This window comes from Mixophyes fleayi, chromosome 4, assembly GCF_038048845.1.
Source record: "Mixophyes fleayi isolate aMixFle1 chromosome 4, aMixFle1.hap1, whole genome shotgun sequence".
NCBI lineage: Eukaryota > Metazoa > Chordata > Amphibia > Anura > Limnodynastidae > Mixophyes > Mixophyes fleayi.
The window spans coordinates 1,821,725-1,841,827 of NC_134405.1; the positions used below are offsets into that span (position 1 = coordinate 1,821,725).

At 39.3% G+C, this 20,103-nt stretch overlaps 1 protein-coding gene across 1 annotated transcript in view; it reads right to left on the reverse strand.

Moving 5' to 3' along the window:
- Positions 1 to 17,350, reverse strand: part of LOC142149663 (asialoglycoprotein receptor 1-like) — a 32,711-nt gene extending 15,361 nt beyond the window's left edge. Inside the window, exons 1-4 of the mRNA XM_075204977.1 lie at positions 17,284 to 17,350; positions 10,222 to 10,332; positions 7,627 to 7,725; positions 1,065 to 1,139 (exon numbers count right to left, since the gene is read on the reverse strand). Of these exons, the coding sequence (XP_075061078.1) occupies positions 1,065 to 1,139; positions 7,627 to 7,725; positions 10,222 to 10,332; positions 17,284 to 17,317 (319 nt within the window). The 5' untranslated portion in view covers positions 17,318 to 17,350. The remainder of the gene's footprint in view (positions 1 to 1,064; positions 1,140 to 7,626; positions 7,726 to 10,221; positions 10,333 to 17,283) is intronic.
- Positions 17,351 to 20,103: the final 2,753 nt, after the last annotated feature.

A 20,103-nucleotide genomic window follows, 5' to 3' on the forward strand; every position in this document is an offset into this window, starting at 1 on the left:
ATCAAATTCAAATTACTCACCCTTACCTACAAAGCCCTCAACAACAACACCTTTTCATACATCTCAAATCTCATATCAAAGTACTCTCCCACCCACACTTTTAGATCTACCTTTGACCTTCGCCTCTAGTACCCACCTCTCACTCACGCCCACAAGACTTCTCCCATGCTGCTCCCCACTTATGGAATTTCCTACCACGCTCAATCAGACTTTACCACAGTCTTCAAATCTTTAGATGCTCTTTGAAAACCCATCTCTTTTTAGAGGTGACCTTAATCCCGATAACACTATTCACACTAACACAACCCCACAATCTCCACTCTGAGCCAAATTCGTTCCTCTTGTTTCAGCTGTGCCCTCTTCCACTCAGAATGTAAGCTCTCTAATGATCAGGGTCCTTCATACCCTTTGTTTTCGTGTCTGTATTTATTTTGTCTACCTCCTATGTCCCTGTTTTCCCTACTGTACGTCATTGCGGAACACTGTGGTGACTTACAAATCTACGATAATAATAATAATAAGGGATTGACATACATAATTAAATATTATCTGTACAGCACTGTGTAACATATTGGTGTCAAATAAATAAATGAAAATATATAAGTAGAGAAAAGCAAATAATTTAACTTTTTTAGAGATTTTATATAATTTTTGTCACTTTACACATCTCAGACAATTTACGGAATGAAAGAGAGTCATATATCATTCTCCTTCCTAACGTTCTACTTGTGGAAAAGGACACGAGGAGTTGTACTGTGCTGTTGTCTATACATACAGTATAGGAACAGATACTGAGAATTACACCCAGCATATATAACTATAGAAATAGTACTATGCATCTGATCAATATGAAAAAGTACACAGTGATATTGTCAGATAGTTAGGACTGTGGGACTGTTGTGGGGAATCAGGGACATTGATCACATATTAGGTGATATCATGTGATAGGTGATAAGAAATGTGGAAACTAGAGGTGACTGGAGACAGTGGTCAGATCTATGATCGAGTGTTGCTGGGAAATGACAGGTCTGGTGGGTAAGTGTTCTGGACTAGTATGAGCTCACCATTTTTTTTCCGGATCTCTTCTCTCAATCCTCCAACAGCATTTAATATCTTTTGAACATCGCTCTGATGTAATCCTGTGATATGGAGAATACCAGTTACTCACAGTCCCAGCAGATACCTATCTGCCCCTCATAGGTAACTCCAGATAACCAAACAGCATTTATACCTTCTGCACACTGCAAACTCTCTTTCTGGGTGTTACCCTTCAGTCTCTCACCCGCCCCATCTCCATAGGACACAGCAATCTCTAACTCTGGAACTAGCAGTCCCACTATAATATCTCATACAGCCCATGTACCAAACAGCCTAATTATTATTATTATTAGTCTTTATTTATAGGGCACTGTCATGAACATAGGGAACTTACAGTTATTTATCAGGGATAACTGCAGTGTAAATATGTTATATCAAATGAATCCATTAATAAGTTAGCTACAATAGTGTAAAATGTGAAGGCAGAAAGTCTGATGTAAATGTATTTGATGGCTCGGCACATCCCAGTGTTAGAAGATAGCAGTGTCACCTGTGGCAGCTTCAAAGGGCTCTTGCTGTGAGATATGCTCTGACCCAAGTTAATTTTTGTTATCTTAATAGACTTTGTGTTTCCGGTCACAGCTGGAAATCCTTGCAGCCCAAGGCAACATTTGAAGACCTATACAGGTGTATAGAAATATGAGCTTCAAAGGAAAATGCCTTCATAGTTCAAATTTCGGGGAAATCCGGGTGTCGATCCATACTGAGGAGCAGAAATAACACCAGGGTTGTGAATGAGAGGTACGGGTGGTATCCGGGAACAGCTAAAATCACATATCTTTGGAAAAGGTATGTTACATTGTCAAAATGTAATCATGTTTGGTATCAAAAGATGGACAGAGTCATAAGGGATTTATTAATGATAAAATTGGATCGATGTGACGCTCTACAGAAAAGTTAGATTACATAGTAGAATTGGTTAGTAAATCAGGCAACATGCAAATGGTGATTGAAAAAAGTGTCACAGGCCACAACCCCCTGGGGGCAGGAAGAGGTCTTTAAAATGCTGAGACGAGACACAGAAAATGGTCAGACTTTTTGTGAAATCAATTCACATTGATAAGCTGTCCATCTTCAAAGCTGAATTTCCCTTGGTCAGAATGCAATTCATGTAAGTGATACTCTGAATGTAGCCCCTTTTATTTTAAACTGTTTTGCTTATGTATGTTGTATATCAGTTGTTTATTATTTTTATTTTTATCTGAATGCCCTGTACTTTTGTATATTTTATAATTTAATATGTTGCGTCCTTGATAACGAATCCATTACCCTGTTAGAAGAAATAGCTCGACCAATTTAACCCAGTGTGTGATTTGTTGATACATTTGATTAACAAGATGTGTGTGCTTGCATTTAAATTTGTGTAACAGTCTGAAAGTGTGAAGAGTTAACTGGTGTGGGCCTTGCTAGTCTGTGAATAGCTAGAAGCCTGCATAACAGGGTGGGACAGTATATTGGGGCCCTATTGCCCGTATTCAATTGATGGTGGAAAACCTGAAGTGTCTGGTGGTGTGAGAGGGCTGTTTGGGGGTGATTCAGTAGGTCTATAACCTGTGTGATAGGTAGAGAGAGACTGCGGGCTGGAATCGTGTGCAACCTCATATAGAAAACACCCCAAAGTCACGGCAGCTGGGAGCTTTTTCGTGACAAGCACCACAAGGTTTCTGCTGTGCCATACAGAATACAGAGAGGGGACCAAACTGGGTAAAACCGTACAGAACAATAAACAAAAAATACCAGGACTTCAAAAGCTCCAAAAATAGCTTACTCAGTAAAGTTGGAGTATAAGAATAGGGACATAGAGACAGGAGGGTAGAGGGCCCTGCTCGTGAGTGCTTACATCATAAAGGGAGGGCAAACAGACAGAAGGCACAATGGGGTGCCTATGGGGCAGTGTCAATTTTCTGGGGCTCATGAAGTTTTAGGCAACATGGTAACAGTTTGCAAAAATACTGAAACACCAATCAATATTGTTTCATAGTTAATTACTCATGGGAGACCCAGCTACATTTAATATCAGAAATACATCCTAACCAAAGGGCTTACCAAAACCAGTACAAGGACTATATATAGCACTATAGGACTATAATGTTTAGGTGTAATACACGGGTCTTCAACAGGTCATTCAGGCTTGGGAATATAGCTTAGCTTTAATTAGCAGCAACTTAACAGCAAAATAATGCTGGATTCACAAAATTCAATTGAAATCTACCTCCCATTCATGCACTCTCTCTCTCTCTCTCTCTCGTCTCTCTCTCTCGTCACTCTCTCTTTCTCTCGTCACACTCTCTCTCTCTCTCTCTCTCGTCACTCTCTCTCGTCACTCTCTCTTTCTCTCGTCACACTCTCTCTCGTCACTCTCTCTCTCGTCACTCTCTCTCTCGTTTCTCTCTCGTCTCTCTCTCGTCTCTCTCTCGTCTCTCTCTCTCATCACTCTCTCTCTCTCGTCTCTCTCTCTCTCTCTGTCTCTCTCATCTCTCTCTCTCTCTCGTCTCTCTCATCTCTCTCTCGTCTCTCTCTCGTCTCTCTCTCTCGTCACTCTCTCTCTCGTCACTCTCTCTCTCGTCACTGTCTCTCTCTTGTCCGTCTCTCTCTCTCTCTCTGTCTCTCTCTCGTCACTCTCTCTCGTCACTCTCTCTCGTCACTCTCACTCTCTCTCTCTCTCGTCACTCTCTCTTTTATAAACACCGGACTCACCTGGTGTATTCCAGATCTCTTTGGACAGACCTCTTGTCCATCAGAAATTGGGCGTCATACCCAACTTCCCTGCTTCTTTTAGAACAATCACCATACCAGTAAGTTTTTTCCTGAGCTTCACATGGCTGTGACTCTCTTTCAGAAACATAGCACTATCCTGAGCTCCTGTATAGGAAGTTAAGCTCTTCTAGGACAGACCTCTTGTCCATCTGTAACTGATGCTCAGTTCCAGCTTTCCTGCCTCGTGTTGGACGTACTGAGATTTCTCCTAAGTTCCCCTCTGCTGATGGGTGTGGTCTCTCTCTCTCTCTCTCTCTCTATCTCTCACTTCCACTGGACACATATCTTTAGCGAACCTCGGTCTGGCTCGCCAGGGTCCCGGGTTATTACCCAGTGGGCTCCGATATGCGCGCGGGGGGATAAGGGATTAATGATAATAAGCATTGGTGGTCGGTGGACAGCAACAGGGAGCGAATCGCTAGCTGCCTGTTATTGCATGGAGTCCCACTTCCTGTCTGTCTGATCTGAGGTGCGAGGAGCGAGGAGTGACGCCAGCCAAAGCTCATGAAGGTAAGTGAGGGGCCGCACCTACCAAGCTCTAGGGAGGGGAGCGGGGCTGCACCTACCAAGCTCTAGGGAGGGGGGCTGCACCTACTAAGCTCTAGGGAGGGGAGGGGGGCTGCCTATACCAAACTATAGGGAGGGTGTCTTACTATATTGTGTGATAGGAGGGAAGGAGGGGGGCTTTGTTAATAGCACATCAGTGGGAGGTAGGCTATTAATTTAATGGTGGAGATTAGGTGGGGGCTAATTATTTAATGGGTGCTATTTTATTTGTGGGCTGATGGTGGAGCAATTTAATTTATTGGTGGGACTATTTAATTCAATACTGGGGTGGTTTGGGGCTTCCAACTGAATGCGGGGCTGAGTTTGGGAAGGAGGGCTATTTATTAAATGTTAATATTAATAATTTAATGCCGGGGGTGGTTGTGGGAAATGATTATATTGAAAGCAAATGCTATTAATTTATTGCTGGAGCTTTATGGAGGGAGGGAAATAGATTTATTTATTACATGGGAATACTATTGCTTTAATGTTGGGGTTGGTTGGAGGGAAATAAGTCTATTTATTAAATGTCTATACTATTATTTCAATGTTGGGACTGGATGGAGGCCTAATTATTCAATATGGGTGACATTTATTTAATGCTGGGGCTGGTTGGAGTTTTGTAAATTTCATGTACCCATTTTTTTTTCCAAATAGGGACCACAACATTCTAGGATCCAGATTAGCAGCAACTGTTCTAAAGACACCAGCAGCCACAGGTGGTGAAAGTGACAAGAACAGGTAGGAGAGAGCAGGACAGTCTGCCAACTGTCCTGAATCTGACTATGTGGTCCTGAATTTGGGTGACTGTCTCGCTTAGTCAGGATTTGGCCCGACTGGAAGGACAGCTGGTAGGTAGGTCCTGCTTCACACTGTACTGCTCGTGATGGCAGAGCTGCGAGCACCTAACAGTACTGCACACAGCTTTGCCTGTGAATTTGCATAAAATGTATCTAAAATGATAAACCCCTTTCTTGTCTTAAGTGACCCAAGCCCCCATAGTCTTCTTCTAGCTCTGGTTATACTTGAGTAGTTCTTGCATTGATTCCATTGTCTGCCTTCTACCTTGCACTTATTCTCAGATCTCTTTGAACATATGGCTAGCCCCCATTGCACTAACAATATTATTAATCCTTCCTCCTTTGCACTTGTTATATCACCAGCAGACCCTTGGAATAGCTCTCCCCTTCACTTATATCATTGTCTGACAACCCTCCCTGCACTGTTATTAATTCAAACACCCCTAATCACTGGGCACATTTAGGGACCATACACAACTGTCACAAAAGAAGGGTTTTCTAGCAGATGCAGCATTTCACCTTTGTGGTGATCGCACTCAGGGTTGGACTGGCCCTCTGGGGTATCCCCTGGTGGGATCCAATGCCTGATGGCTCCCCTCTTTGTTGGTGGGGGGGAAGTGGGAACTTTAAAAAAAATAAAAAAATAATACTTATGTGATTGCGGCGCGGGTGCCCCTTCTCCTTCCTCTCTGCTCCGTTCGCACTGAATGTCGGGTGTGACGTCATCAACTCACACTCAACATTCACTGAGATGCAGCACAGAGAGGAGCAAGCAAGAAAGGAGACAGAAGACAAGAAGAGAAGAAAGAAGCCAATAAGAAGGAAAGAAAATGAATGGAGGCATTGGGAGGAATGCAAGATGGCACAGAGTGATGAAAGGGGGGAAGCAGCATGACATAGAGTGATGAAAGGGGGGAAGCAGCATGACATAGAGTGATGAAAGGGGGGGAAGCAGCATTGCACAGAGTGAAGGGGGAGCAGGATGGCACAGTGTGATGAAGGGGGGGTAGTATGGCACAGGGTGATGAAGGGGGGAGCAAAAGCAGCATGGCACAGGGTGATGAAGTCGGCCAGGAGAAGAGGGGAGCAAAAGCAGCAAGGAGGGCGCAGTGTGATCATAAGGGGACACAGCATGGTGATGAATGGGCACCATAATGTGTGTGTGATGGCACAGGGGGCTTGTGGCAATGTAGTGTGTGTGAGGTAGGTGGTGTCTAACTAATGGGTTCTATTTTGTTTGTGGGGTGATGGTGGGGAAATTTCATTTTATAGTGGGGACTAATAATTTAGGATGGGGTAGTTTGGGGCTATTAATTGAATGCTGGGCTGAGTTTGAGGAGCATGAGGTTTATTAATTAAATATAAATATGAATTATAAATTAATTATTAATGAATTAATGGCAGTGCCAGTTGTGGGAAATAGGTTTATTTATTATACATAAATGCTATTAATTTATTGCTGGGGCTGTTTGGAAGGGGGGAAATAGTGAGGGATATAGATCTATTTATTCATTGGAAATACTATTATTTTAATGTGGGGGATGGAGGAAGGCCTAAGTATTAATTGTGGGAGCTCTTTATTTAACACCAGGGCTGGTTTGAATTTTCTAAATGGACCCATTCATTTTTCCAGGAACCAGACAAGCCGCAAGTAAACAAACCTGCAGCCACAGGTGGTGAAAGTGACAAGAACAGGTAGGAGAGATCAGGAGATTCTGTGAAATGTTCTGATTCTAGTGGGACAATCCTGATTTTTGGTGACTGTTCTGCCCAATCTAAGGGGCAGGATAAGACTGTGTATTTTTTATATACTACACTATGGTGCTAGCTGTCCTTCGTGGGCTGACCACTGTATAAGTGTAATATTTCAAACTCCCAGTTCCATCTCTTCTCCTTCCCCTACCTCAGCTATGTGTAAGTGTCATGTTTCTCACTCCCAGTAGTATCTCTTCCCCTCACCCTCCCCCAGCTATGTATAAGTGTCATGTTTTGTCACTCCCAGTTCCATCACTCTCCTCACCCTCCACAAGCTATGTATAAGTACCATATTCCTCACTCCCAGTTCCATCTCTTCTCCTTACTCTCCCCCAGCCATGTATAAGTGTCATATTCCTCACCCAAGTTCCATCTCTTCTCCTCACTCTCCCCCAGCCATGTATAAGTGTCCTATTCCTCACCCCAGTTCCGTCTCTTCTCCTCACTCTCCACCAGCCATGTATAAGTGTCCTATTCCTCACCCCCCAGTGCCATCACCCCCACTTTCCAATTCTTGCCCCGCACTCTCACCCATTGTAGACCTCCATCTCTCATCTTTAGAAGTAAGTTTTATTATGCTCTCAATCTCTTTCAGTTTCTCCATCATTCCAGCATTTGCAGGAAATACTGACAGTACAAGAAGACGTATCACCACTGAGGGGACACTCACCATGCTGAAGCAAATGTTCAACTTTTGCATTTAGACTCGCAGTCAGGTTTCCGAGCTTTGAGTCGATGCTCAATTCTGTCTGGTTTACTCCATTGTCTGCTGTAGAAAGAAAGTAACATTTATTCTCTGCCCCTCTCCCCAGTGAGTGTGACCTCAATGTAGTGTGAGTATGAATATAGTGTAAATGTGGATATATTATAAGTGTGTATGTAGTGTGAATACGTGTGTGTGTGTGTGTTTGTGTGTGTATATATATATATATATATATATATATATATATATATATATATATTACACATTTATTTATTTAGGGTATCATGGAGTTAGGCGCAGGCTACTTCCCACTGCCCTGGGGTAGTAATATAATCAATGAAAAATGTGTGTTGTTTTTTTTTTTTTTTGCTCATTGACTGTTATGTTCTTGCTGCTCTGTTGTCTCAGAAATCTATTTCAGATTTTGCTGAATATCAGAGCTGCTAATGAGGATTCCACATTGCTCCTGATTACTAGCTCCTGCTAGACTCATCACGCTCACTATCTAGCAGCTGAGCAGTCAACACTCTATGCTCACATGATTTCTACCCAGCAGCCAGGGCATACATAAATACACTCATTGCCATTATTGCCTTGCTGGTGTTAAATTTACCTTGGTTAGTTCCTGTATCATTATCCTATATAGATTGTTATATCTTCTGCTGTTGGATTTCTATGTTTGACCTTGGCTTTGTTCAATGGAACTTGCTGTTGGATCTCTGACTGATCTTGAACTCCTGGCCTGCTTATTGACTTTGTGTACCCCTCCTCTTTTGTGTCCTGTTTGTCTTGTTTTGTCAGCGTGTTGCTCGATAGTTGCGAATCTCCCTGACTCTACTTCACTGACAACCAATAACAACTCTACACTACGGGGATCACGTCCAGAGGGTATCCGAGTACCAGTGAACAGTTTGGTTCTGGGAAAGGCGACAGCTACTGGTGAAAAACATCCAGCACAATTGGTTGTGTATAGGGGTTATCAGTTGCTGATTGTCGAGTTCATAACAGTTAACTACTGGTCCTAGCAAGCCCTGTCATACCTAATGTGTGACTACAAGTAGCAGCATACCGTGGCCGCCAGGGTGCGCTGTGGTTTGTAATTCACTTGTAAAAAAAACACAAAAAACTATACAATAAAGGGTTGGTTGTCCTAGGAGGAGGCACAGGTTTTTTCAGACCCAGTCTACCCCAGGGAATTCGGCTCCAGGCTGACATTGTGGAAGAAGGACCCCCTGCTGTAAGTTTCATTGCTATAGTATCACTAGTCCAGTCCAGTGCTGGTATCTGGCTTTTTCAGGGAGACGCTGATTGTGCCCCTCCATTTTTCCATTACCAGCCTAGCCTGTGAGGGGTTGGGTAAGTTTCCACGATGCTGATAAACCCGGCAGCCTTGAATCCTGCAAAAGAAAAGCGATTTGCTAAAAATACAACTGCAATTTAAACAGACTTTACCTGAACACCGAATGTGCAGCTTTCTGAAGGAACCGCCATGCTGACAGCCAGGGCTTCCGAACACAGAGGACTCCGGCACTTCAGTTTAATGTCGGTGCGACTGACATCAATGTTCACTTAAAGCAGCTGAATCAACTTTAGGAGACGGTCCTGGATCTTGCTGGACGTTCTTGGGCACCCTGAAGCCTTCTTCACAACTATTGAGTTTCTCTCCTTGAAGTTCTTAATGATCTGATAAATGGTTAATTTAGGTGCAATCTTACTAGCAGAAATATACTTGCCTGTGAAGCCCGTTTCGTGCAAAGCAATGATCACTGCACATGTTTCCTTGCAGGTAACCATGGTTAACAGAGAAAGAACAGTGATTTGAAGCACCACCCACCTTTTAAACCTTCGAGTCTGTTATTCTAACTCAATCAGCATGACAGAGTGATCTCCAGCCTTGTCTTCGTCAACACTCTCACCTGTGTTAACGAGAGAATCACTGACCTGATGTCAGCTGATCCTTTTGTGGCAGGACTGAAATGCAGTGGAAATGTTGTTTTTGGGATAAAGTTGATTGTCATGGCAAAGAGGGATTTTGAAATGAATTAAATTTCATCTGATCACTCTTCATGATATTCTGGAGTATATGCAAATTGCCATCATATAAACTGAGGCAGCAGAGTTTGTGAAAAATAATATTTGTGTCATTCTTAAAGCTTTTGGCCATGACTGTAGAAGTAGTGTGAGGATTGGGGTATAGTGTGTAGATGTAGTGTGAGGATTGGGGTATAGTGTGTAGATGTAGTGTGAGGATTGGGGTATAGTGTGTATATGTAGTGTGAGGATTGGGGTATAGTGTGTAGATGTATTGTGAGTGTAGATGTACTGTGAGGTTAGGGGTATAGTGTATAGATGTAGTGTGTATAGATGCATCGCGTGTCATGTGATGCGGCCGCCTGTGTGCCCCCCGGGCTGAAATCTGAAAGCCCGCGTCTGAGTGTAGATGTAGTGTGAGGCTTGGGGTATAGTGTGTAGATGTAGTCTGAGGATTGGAGTATAGGGATATAATATGAGTGTTAATGTAACATAAATGTTGGATGAGGAGTTTGAGAATGACGCACTCACTGGTCATGATGACAACGAGGATGATGATGATGATTAGGAGGAGACCAGCACAGAGGGATAGTAGAGCGTAGACCAGATAGGATGGCAGTGTGATCCCTCTGCTCATGAGACCTGTGGAGAACAGACAGAGAGGGAGAAGGATGAGCCCAGTGGTCCCAGTATAAAGGGAACAGTCCCCTTTACAATAAAACACAAACACAGTTAAAAAAAATACAATTTATTACTGTATAAAAGACAAAAATCTTCCATCAAGTAATCTATTGGGAATATAATTTCCTGGTAATCCATTGGGAATAAAATATAATAACATATTATGTGATCTGCTAAATTGGGAACCTTGAACAGATTCCCTTATACAAATATTTTACTTAGTGCTGAATGGTCGGTGGTGGAAGATAAAGAGATCTGAGTTAGGAAGATGCGGTCTAGATTGCATTTAAGTGTGCTAGACTAATTATTACATGTATAATCTAGATTATATCTACTGTAAGTGTGCTAGACTAATTATTACATGTATAATCTAGATTATATCTACTGTAAGTGTGCTAGACTAATTATTACATGTATAATCTAGATTATATCTACTGTAAGTGTGCTAGACTAATTATTACATGTATAATCTAGATTATATCTACTGTAAGTGTGCTAGACTAATTATTACATGTATAATCTAGATTATATCTACTGTAAGTGTGCTAGACTAAATATTACATGTATAATCTAGATTATATCTACTGTAAGTGTGCTAGACTAATTATTACATGTATAATCTAGATTGTATCTAATGTAAGTATGCAATACTAATTATTACATGTATAATCTAGATTATATCTACTGTAAGTGTGCTAGACTAGTTATTACATGTATAATCTACATTATATCTACTGTAAGTGTGCTAGACTAATTATTACATGTATAATCTAGATTATATCTGCTGTAAGTGTGCTAGACTAATTATTACATGTATAATCTAGATTGTATCTACTGTAAGTGTGCTAGACTAATTATTACATGTATAATCTAGATTATATCTACTGTAAGTGTGCTAGACTAATTATTACATGTATAATCTAGATTATATCTACTGTAAGTGTGCTAGACTAATTATTACATGTATAATCTAGATTATATCTACTGTAAGTGTGCTAGACTAATTATTACATGTATAATCTAGATTATATCTACTGTAAGTGTGCTAGACTAAATATTACATGTATAATCTAGATTATATCTACTGTAAGTGTGCTAGACTAATTATTACATGTATAATCTAGATTGTATCTAATGTAAGTATGCAATACTAATTATTACATGTATAATCTAGATTATATCTACTGTAAGTGTGCTAGACTAGTTATTACATGTATAATCTACATTATATCTACTGTAAGTGTGCTAGACTAATTATTACATGTATAATCTACATTATATCTACTGTAAGTGTGCTAGACTAGTTATTACATGTATAAATGAGATTGCATCTACTGTAAGTGTGCTAGACTAGTTATTACATATATATAATCTACATTATATCTACTGTAAGTGTGCTAGACTAATTATTCCATGTATAATCTACATTATATCTACTGTAAGTGTGCTAGACTAGTTATTACATGTATAATCTAGATTATATCTACTGTAAGTGTGCTAGACTAGTTATTACATGTATAATCTAGATTATATCTACTGTAAGTGTGCTAGACTAATTATTACATATATAATCGACATTATATCTACTGTAAGTGTGCTAGACTAGTTATTACATGTATAATCTAGATTATATCTACTGTAAGTGTGCTAGACTTGTTATTACATGTATAATCTAGGTTATATCTACTGTAAGTGTGGTAGACTAATTATTACATGTATAATCTAGATTATATCTACTGTAAGTGTGCTAGACTAATTATTACATGTATAATCTAGATTATATCTACTGCAAGTGTGCTAGACTAATTATTACATGTATAATCTAGATTATATCTACTGTAAGTGTGCTAGACTAAATATTACATGTATAATCTAGATTATATCTACTGTAAGTGTGCTAGACTAGTTATTACATGTATAATCTAGATTATATCTACTGTAAGTGTGCTAGACTAATTATTACATGTATAATCTAGATTGTATCTAATGTAAGTATGCAATACTAATTATTACATGTATAATCTAGATTATATCTACTGTAAGTGTGCTAGACTAGTTATTACATGTATAATCTACATTATATCTACTGTAAGTGTGCTAGACTAATTATTACATGTATAATCTACATTATATCTACTGTAAGTGTGCTAGACTAGTTATTACATGTATAAATGAGATTGCATCTACTGTAAGTGTGCTAGACTAGTTATTACATATATATAATCTACATTATATCTACTGTAAGTGTGCTAGACTAATTATTCCATGTATAATCTACATTATATCTACTGTAAGTGTGCTAGACTAGTTATTACATGTATAATCTAGATTATATCTACTGTAAGTGTGCTAGACTAGTTATTACATGTATAATCTAGATTATATCTACTGTAAGTGTGCTAGACTAATTATTACATATATAATCGACATTATATCTACTGTAAGTGTGCTAGACTAGTTATTACATGTATAATCTAGATTATATCTACTGTAAGTGTGCTAGACTAGTTATTACATGTATAATCTAGGTTATATCTACTGTAAGTGTGCTAGACTAATTATTACATGTATAATCTAGATTATATCTACTGTAAGTGTGCTAGACTAGTTATTACATGTATAATCTAGATTATATCTACTGTAAGTGTGCTAGACTAATTATTACATATATAATCGACATTATATCTACTGTAAGTGTGCTAGACTAGTTATTACATGTATAATCTAGATTATATCTCCTGTAAGTGTGCTAGACTAGTTATTACATGTATAATCTAGGTTATATCTACTGTAAGTGTGCTAGACTAATTATTACATGTATAATCTAGATTATATCTACTGTAAGTGTGCTAGACTAGTTATTACATGTATAATCTAGATTATATCTACTGTAAGTGTGCTAGACTAATTATTACATATATAATCGACATTATATCTACTGTAAGTGTGCTAGACTAGTTATTACATGTATAATCTAGATTATATCTACTGTAAGTGTGCTAGACTAGTTATTACATGTATAATCTAGATTATATCTACTGTAAGTGTGCTAGACTAATTATTACATATATAATCGACATTATATCTACTTTAAGTGTGCTAGACTAGTTATTACATGTATAATCTAGATTATATCTACTGTAAGTGTGCTAGACTAGTTATTACATGTATAATGTAGGTTATATCTACTGTAAGTGTGCTAGACTAATTATTACATGTATAATCTAGATCATATCTACTGTAAGTGTGCTAGACTAGTTATTACATGTATAATCTAGGTTATATCTACTCTAAGTGTGCTAGACTAGTTATTACATGTATAATCTAGATTATATCTACTGTAAGTGTGCTAGACTAATTATTACATGTATAATCTAGATTATATCTACTGTAAGTGTGCTAGACTAGTTATTACATGTATAATCTACATTATATCTACTGTATGTGTGCTAGACTAGTTATTACATGTATAATCTACATTATATCTACTGTAAGTGTGCTAGACTAATTATTACATGTATAATCTACATTATATCTACTGTAAGTGTGCTAGACTAGTTATTACATGTATAAATGAGGTTGCATCTACTGTAAGTGTGTTAGACTAGTTATTACATATATAATGTACATTATATCTACTGTAAGTGTGCTAGACTAATTATTACATGTATAATCTAGATTATATCTACTGTAAGTGTGCTAGACTAGTTATTACATATATAATCTACATTATATCTACTGTAAGTGTGCTAGACTAATTATTCCATGTATAATCTACATTATATCTACTGTAAGTGTGCTAGACTAGTTATTACATGTATAAATGAGATTGCATCTACTGTAAGTATGCTAGACTAGTTATTACATATGTAATCTAGATTATATCAACGGTAAATGAGCTAGAATAGTTATTAGATATTTAATCTAGATTATATCTACTGTAAATGTGCTAGACTAGTTATTACATGTATAATCTAGATTATATCTACTGTAAGTGTGCTAGACTAGTTATTACATATATAATCTACATTATATCTACTGTAAGTGTGCTAGACTAGTTATTACATGTATAAATGAGATTGCATCTACTGTAAGTGTGCTAGACTAATTATTACATATATAATCTACATTATATCTACTGTAAGTGTGCTAGACTAATTTTTCCATGTATAATCTACATTATATCTACTGTAAGTGTGCTAGACTAGTTATTACATGTATAAATGAGATTGCATCTACTGTAATTGTGCTAGACTAGTTATTACATATGTAATCTAGATTATATCTACTGTAAATGTGCTAGGCTAGTTATTACATGTATAAATGAGATTGCATCTACTGTAAGTGTGCTAGACTAGTTATTACATATATACTTTAGATTATATCTACGGTAAGTGTGCTAGACTAGATATTACATGTCCTCTAGATTGTCTACTGTAAATAAGCCCAAATTGTTATTACTTGTGTATTCTAAAATATATCTACCAAACAGTGACTAGAATAGTTACTAAATGTATATAGAATATATTTACTATTAGTGAGATAGAATAGTTCTTACCTGTGTTCTAGAATATAAACATTGATAAACCACAACATTACAACCATTGACAAGTGAATAACATTGATTATCTTGTTACAATGTTTTGGTACAATGACACCTGACAAGGGGTGGGATATATTAGGCAGCAAATGAACAGTAAGTTCTTGAAGTTGATGTGTTGGAAGCAGGAAAAATGGACAAGCTTATGGATCTGAGAGACTAATAAAGGCCACGTTTTGATGGTTAGACAGCTGGGCTGGAGCATCTCCAAAACGTCAGGTCTTGTGGGATGGTTCTCAGTATGCAGTGGTTAGTACCTACCAAAAGTGCTCTAAGGAAGGACAACTGGACAACCAGGGTTCATGGGCGCCCAAGGCGCATTAATATGCTGTGATCGGTGTGACAGGCCTATCAAACTGGCCTTTGATCTTCATGTATTGCTCATGTAGTTTTACGGGTGTTCACTTTAAATGCTTTTGTAACCAAGGCTGAACCGAGACATGCCAACATATCTGCCAGGGCGTTTCTAACCATAAATGTAAGTGGTTCCCAGGACCCTCTGTTTTCTGACTATAAACGCTGAATTGTTGCGCAACACAGGGTTCTTCGTGACCGGGCCATCAAATTGTGTTTGAGTCGGAGTTTGTTTAACATCTCAACTTTCAGATAGCAGAAAGGAAGGGCCCCTGGGAATTACGGATGATAGAACATATCGCTAGGACTGCTCTCACAAACTAAGTCATTTGTTGCATTATCTCTATCACCTTCTGCTTCACATTATTCTCTTTTCAAAGCTTCTTCACCTACTCCCTCACAATGAAGCTTTTTTCAAACACTGAGTTTGACGTGTCTTAACTCTTTGAACTCCCGAACCTATTCGTTCGCTCTCCATGCATACACATGGGGAGAGAAGGTTAGTCTGTCTTATCCATTCACACAGAAGAGCTACTGTAGCACAAGTTTCTGAAAAAGCTAATACTGGCTATGATAGACAGGTGACAGAACACACTGAGCATCGCAGCTTGCTGAGTATGGGGCTGCGTAGCTGCAGATTGATCAGAGTGCCCATGCTGATGCCTAAAGCACTTAGAATGGGCAGGTGATCGCCAGAACGGGCCCATGGAGCAATGGAAGAAGGTGGCCTGGTCAGATGAATTACATCATGTGCCCCTTCTACCTGAGGAAGAGATGGCACCAGGATTCCCTATGGGAAGAGGGCAAGTTGGCGGAGGCAGTGTGATGTACTTGACAATGTTCTGCTGGGAAACCTTGGCTCCTGACATTCATGTGGATGTTACTTTGTCATGTACCAACTACCTAACCATTGTTGCAGACTATGTACACCTCTTCATGGTAACAGTATTTCTTAATGGCAGTGTCTTCTTTCAGCATGATAATGCGTCCTCACACACTGCAAAAATTGTTTAGGAATGGTTTGAGGAACATGACAAAGATCAAGATGTTTACTTGGTCGGAGATCTTAAACATTGAGTGAGAGTCCTGATATACATAGAGAAAGTGTGATCATCGATACACACATCATTGATTGTTCTATATGTAAAGTTTTTTTATATGTTTTACTGTGTTTTATTTGTTATTAAATTTGTTTATTAAAGTGTGAAGTGTTATCATGTGATAGCATCCTGTTATAGTATATTGATATATTAAATATTATGTTATTTAAAATACAGTATTTTATCATCTTGGATATTTGCATAGGTGCGAGCTCTTACCCACATCACAGTACCGGCCCAGGGGTACAAGGCTGTGAATAGACCTGGTAGGTGTTACCTGCAGTGTATTTCTGAGCTAAACTATATGCATGGAATACTTAATGATCTGTTCATCCTGCCTCTAGTTCTGCCCTTTACAACAGGTTTTCCTATAAGAAGCAGTGATTAGCGGTTTTCAAAGAATGTTGGAGACAATAATTGTGATTACGAACCACAAAATATGACAACACAGGGGCAGAACAGTGCATCACCCAGCACCACAGAATTTGGGTAGGGTCCCTGTGATGTCACACTGACCTCCAGACCCTATTCTGAGAATGCCCAGTGTGACACATACCTCGGGTCAGAAGAGGGTTCTACTCTGTTCATTTGAAAGCAGTTGGAGCCTCGGAGGAAGCGGGTCTCCCCATCTATGGGCTCCGTAGCTGACGAACCCCCTGTAGGTCTTGCTCTGCAGGTATAAAATGAGGTCTCCTTGCATGTGTAGCTGGAAATCCACAATTTTAGTAAAATACGAAGTCGGAACCTCATTTTATTCCAGATATTATATCAAATAACAATGCTGCATAGATTATTATATTTATAATTCCTGTGTGCACAGACAAATCCTCCCTGATTTCATCACAACAGCACTATTACCTGTCCTCATTTCCATGTCATTGGTCTTCCTCATTTCTCCGTCTGTGGATTTGTTGCCAGTGTGTTCTGTGCTGTGCACTTTAGGACTTATACTATACAGTTATACAGTAAAACTTTTTAACAGATTTTGTTTCCTCTAAAGTACCACAAGGTGTGAAAAGCGGAACTTAATGTCTTAGATGTTGTGATAAATGGGGTGGTGCCATTATTAAAAAGGGTTAAGTGCACCCTCACCCACTCAATTAACCCTTTATGTGTTCAGGTTTTATGTAGATGTTTGCATAACTTGGAGAATGTAATATTTTTTTTTATAATTCCAGCCACTGATGGGATGTAACTGTCTACATATTTATAATTGGAATGTACAAATTAAGCTAAACCGACCAGATTACATTATTTCATTATCATATTACAGAGTACCTTTGCAGAATCTTCCTGTCCACAAGAGGAGAGATATAGCGCCAGTTCTTAATGCTAGATGGGTCATTACCCTTAGACAACAGTATAAGTGCAGACGTTCTCATGCAAGCTCTCATCCAGACTCTCAATAAACACCTCCATGAGGAGAGGGGCCAGGCTGTCCCCAAGGGTCTTATAAAATTTGGAGGTTAATCCATTTATTCTTGAGGGCTTCTTCATAGTCAGGCTATATACAGCCATCCTGACCTCATCTACAGTTATCGCCATACCTGGGCCTTATAACATAATACGGAGGTTTTCTATAACTGGAGTCTCCCTCAGAACTCCCTCCATCTTGTAGTCTTACAGCATCCCCTGTCTTTGGGCCTAATGATGGTGTCAAAGTCATCTCTGAAGACTATCTTTTGGGTTATAAAAATTAAGGGCTTTATCCCCCCAAAAGAGACACATCCTGTTCCAGTTAGTTTAAGAACCGTAGATATTGATGAATCTTAGGTTGACATCTAAACCTAAATCTAATACACCCTTTGGGTTGACATCCCAAATAATACAACTACCTACTTACCTCCAACTCTGTAACTTGCTGGTAAATATAGCCAAAAAAAGTGATTAACAACTGAGCGCTCCTTAATGCTGCTGCCCGGGAGCGGTATCTGAATTGTCACTCACTTACAATCCTACAAATATGCACTAAAATATGATACCTATTACACTTGACGCTGCAAATAATACTCAAATCATACACATTACGGTAATATGAGTCCCAAAAGAGTCCACGTTAAAAAGTAAAATTTCATAGGTCCATGCCAGAGAAAACTGTTGTTCTGAGTGTATCAAGATGATGTGCTGTGGATTCCTCCAGATCACTGCAGGCTCCCAGCGTTAGTATTACACATCAAATCACAGTGGGGGGCAGCAAACCACCAACGCGTTTCAACCCTCCTGGGGTCTTTATCAAGGCACAACTTGATAAAGAGATAAGGATAAAGACCCCAGAAGGGTCGAAACGTGTTGAATGATTGACTTTCTGGTAAATATGACCGCCAGCCCACTGTATAGCTCACCCACAAGAGACCAAAAAGAGGGACCCCATCTCCACTCTTATTTGGCTTTACGGATGGCGGCAAGTCGACCTACCCTTGTGTGTGGAAAGATAAAAGATCAGCATTAAGTGTGCTAAAAAAATAATAGGCCATGTAATAAGCGTCTTGGACAATATGGAACCACATTAACGGTGTCCAGATGGCTCTTACTTGCCCCAGCAAAACTTCCTCCCCAAAGTACAATGTCTCTGGCCTAAGCCACTAAACTGACAAACTGTGTTCTCACCTGGGTCTGATTGTTGGCCACAGATTATAGTTCCTGAGTTCCCCATCGGTGTCCAAGGGAATTCGACCAAACAAATCCCATGGTGGAAGGGTCTGGTTGATTTGAACAAGCAGAAAGGGAAACAATGCATGTAATATGTCTGGTAGTATTAGCTCGGCCACTGTATTCCCTGGACAGCACTGGGACAAAATTCAAAAGCCCCATTTCTTTCTCCTTTGGCCTGTGTCCAGGGAACTTGCAAACCCAAGAAAATTCTTACAGAAAAACAGGGTTACTAAGAACATCCTTTATTGGCCTTTCCCATTCCCAAACATCCCACAAAACTTTGCTTAGCTGCAGTAGCATTACATCGCTCTAGAGAGACTGTAGGTTATGCTGGTATCTCTTGAGGTCTCCTGGACAAATCCTCTTATATGCTTCAACTCGCAATATTTCTACTGTATACCTCACTTTCATCACCTCTGGTCCATCAGGATTATGGGTACCTTCTGCCACCCCCCTTGAACAAGTAAAAGCTGTCCAGAAACATGCAAACATTGGGTTTCCAGGTTGCCCACTGATGCTGGTCCATCCTCACCTGAAGCTCTTTCAGTTAGATACTGCCTGTTTTTTCATGTAGCACACAAATATCAACTTTAAGTTTCAGTGTACAAATAAGCTGTCAGTATCTAACTTATGTGCAAAACAGAATACTAATTTGCACCCCTTGCATTGTAACATGGTTTTGGCCAGGAGACTGAAATAAGAATTTTCTCAAGTTAAGATCCTTAATGAATCAGGCCCTAGAATTGGATTGGTTGCTATAGGCAACATCTCCTTTTCTTCAAACCTGCAGTTTAGTAAATATACCCCATTGCCCGTGTGTGTCCAGCTAATGAAGAGTTCACCACCCAAAAAGTAGGTGGAGTCCCAGTACAGGATCTCTTAAGGGATACTAATGAAACAATGACCCAATCAGCTCTTATTTATTACACCGGAAAAACAAGTTTATTAAGAGGGGGAGATCTGCACAGTTTTGCTGGCCCTGCGTAGATAGATACAGAGAAACAGATTGCGCATAAGATGACCTAG